We start from the raw sequence: 2,335 nt of genomic DNA, 5'->3' as shown, positions 1-2,335 counted from the left end.
TTGTCAAGGAGGTCTTGTAGTTGGACCTTCAACTCCTTCATTTCAGCAGGAGACATTCTATAAGGGGTTAAGAAATGGGTTAAGTTCCTGGCTCAATATCAATTGTAAACTCGATCTCACGATCAATTTGCTCTCCCGGTAACTCTTCTGGGAACACATCTGGAAAATTCCGCACAACTGGAATTGCATCAATGCCACCATCCATTGGTTATTCATTCAAAATACTACACAAATACCCTAACAACCCTTTTGTAGTAGTTTACATGCCTTTATTGCTGAAATCAGATTGGGTGGGGAAACTACTCTCTGACCCTTAACAATAAACTCTGATTGTCCTAGGAGTTGGAAGGTAACTTGTTTTGACACACAATCTATAGTCGCATGATACTTGTTTAACCAATCCATCCCCAAAATTATGTCAAAATAAGCTACATCAAGAGGCAATAAGTTGGCATCTACCCAAACATCCCCGATTAGGATTTCACGTGCATGGTAAATGAATGCACAGATCATGGACTCCCCTGACGGTGAAGACACACACAAAACACAAGGTAGTGGTTCCATTGGACTATTTAAATGACTAGCAAATGCTTTGGATACAAAAGAATGGGTAGAGCTCGAATCAAATAACACATGTGCAGAATGACCATTAACAAAAAATGTACCTGATACCACAGCCTCGGTATTTTGCACATCGCTTGGAATTAGTGCAAACACCTTTCCTTGTTTGGCAGGATCTTTAGCGTTGGTGGGTTTTGTAGCTGCCTTTGTAGTTGGGGTAGGGGTAGATCCAGCCAAACTTGTGGTAGTTCTATTCCCATTCTGTCGATTCTTTTGCGGACACTCTCTGGCCAAATGACCTGTCTTTCCACACTTGAAGGATGCCCCTGTTACTCGGCAACAAATCCCACGATGTCTTTTTCCACAATCCGGACAAATTGGTGCAGAGTCACAGGTAGAGGTGGATGTACTAGAAGTTCCCGAATTCAACTTCTTATTTGGCGGTGTCACCGAGCCCATTGAGGTTTGAATATTTTGTCCTTTTCCTCTCCATTCTGAGACCCGGCTTTGAGCGGAAACATTACCTTCAGCAATCACTGCTCTTTCCAATACATCAACATATGTAGGTAGTTTCAGCACATTAATCTGGTTGAGAATAGCAGTTCGTAGTCCTCCTTCAAACTTCCTTGCCTGTCTCAAGGTCTCGAACTCAGTCACCTTCTTATCTCTCATACTTTGAGGAAAATACTTATCATAAAACAGCTCCAAAAATTTATCCCACATTAATCCTTGGTGTACAGTTCTCGTGAGCATCCACCATCTCCATGCTTCGTCTTCGAGGGTGAAGGCAGCAAGTTGCATTCTTTGGGCTTCAGTACAAGGAAAAACCTCGAATAACTTTTCTATACCCAACACCAACACTTCTGCTTTCATTGGTTCAATTCCTCCCTTGAATGAAGGTGGATTCATCTTTTTGAATTCCTTCGTGAGTGTAATTGTCCGATCCTCAGCTCGATAATCTTATATCCCTGGTGATGGCACAAGTATGGGTAGTAGTGGTGGTTGTTGTTGTTGCTACTTCCGTTGCCTCAAAGGTTCTGCCATCTCCATAATCATTCTTTCCATTCTATCCAACCGTACGGCTGTAGCATCTTCCGGATCATCCGTTCTGGTTCTCACCATGATCTACATAATGATCAATTACAATACATACAAAATGAACAAGTAGGCATGGATCACGATTGTTACTAATGTATATTTCCATAATTATTATATGTACACCAAAAGATACATGCAAGTGTAACTTAAGTCTTTACTAGATGCCCTAAAGCTCAATGAACTTGTGCGTGCGGTAGCAACTCGTGCTCTGATACCAACTGTCACGACCCAAACATGCTCCTAAAAGTTTGGACGTGACCGGCCTAACTCGAGGCCTAAACTTAGTTATTTTAGATGTTCCTCAATCTTGGGGCCTGGACGGAAGAAAAATAATAGAAGAATAAACATTCATTGAGCTGTGTCTAGATGCCAGGATCATGTTGCATTACTATATATATACATAACGTTTCAGGTGACATTCACATTACAGAATGTAAAAGAGGATCAACTCATAAGTTAAGTTTTGACAACACCTATATACATATTATGGATCCCAAAAATGATAATAAAATATGCCATCATAGGGACTTTCCAAAATATAACAAAAAGTTACTTTGGGTGACTTAGCAAAACGGGTTCAGCTACAGACTTCTGGACTGACCTAAGGTTGACCTGCAAGCTGGTTACCTACAAAACATTCAGAAAAGTAGAGTGAGCAAGGCTCAGTGAATGATAG

The 2,335-nt window shown here is 41.0% G+C and overlaps 1 protein-coding gene across 1 annotated transcript; it reads right to left on the bottom strand.

Moving 5' to 3' along the window:
- Positions 1–237: 237 nt before the first annotated feature.
- On the bottom strand, positions 238–1,470 carry LOC114270717 (uncharacterized). The gene has a single exon (XM_028212285.2). It carries the CDS (start codon positions 1,468–1,470, stop codon positions 238–240), a length of 1,233 nt encoding a protein of 410 aa, XP_028068086.2.
- Positions 1,471–2,335: the final 865 nt, after the last annotated feature.

This window comes from Camellia sinensis, chromosome 6, assembly GCF_055761805.1.
Source record: "Camellia sinensis isolate YWXY chromosome 6, ASM5576180v1, whole genome shotgun sequence".
In the NCBI taxonomy this organism is placed as follows: domain Eukaryota; kingdom Viridiplantae; phylum Streptophyta; class Magnoliopsida; order Ericales; family Theaceae; genus Camellia; species Camellia sinensis.
The sequence above is the reverse complement of the archived record's forward strand: the minus strand, read 5'-3'. Positions and strand labels throughout refer to the sequence as shown.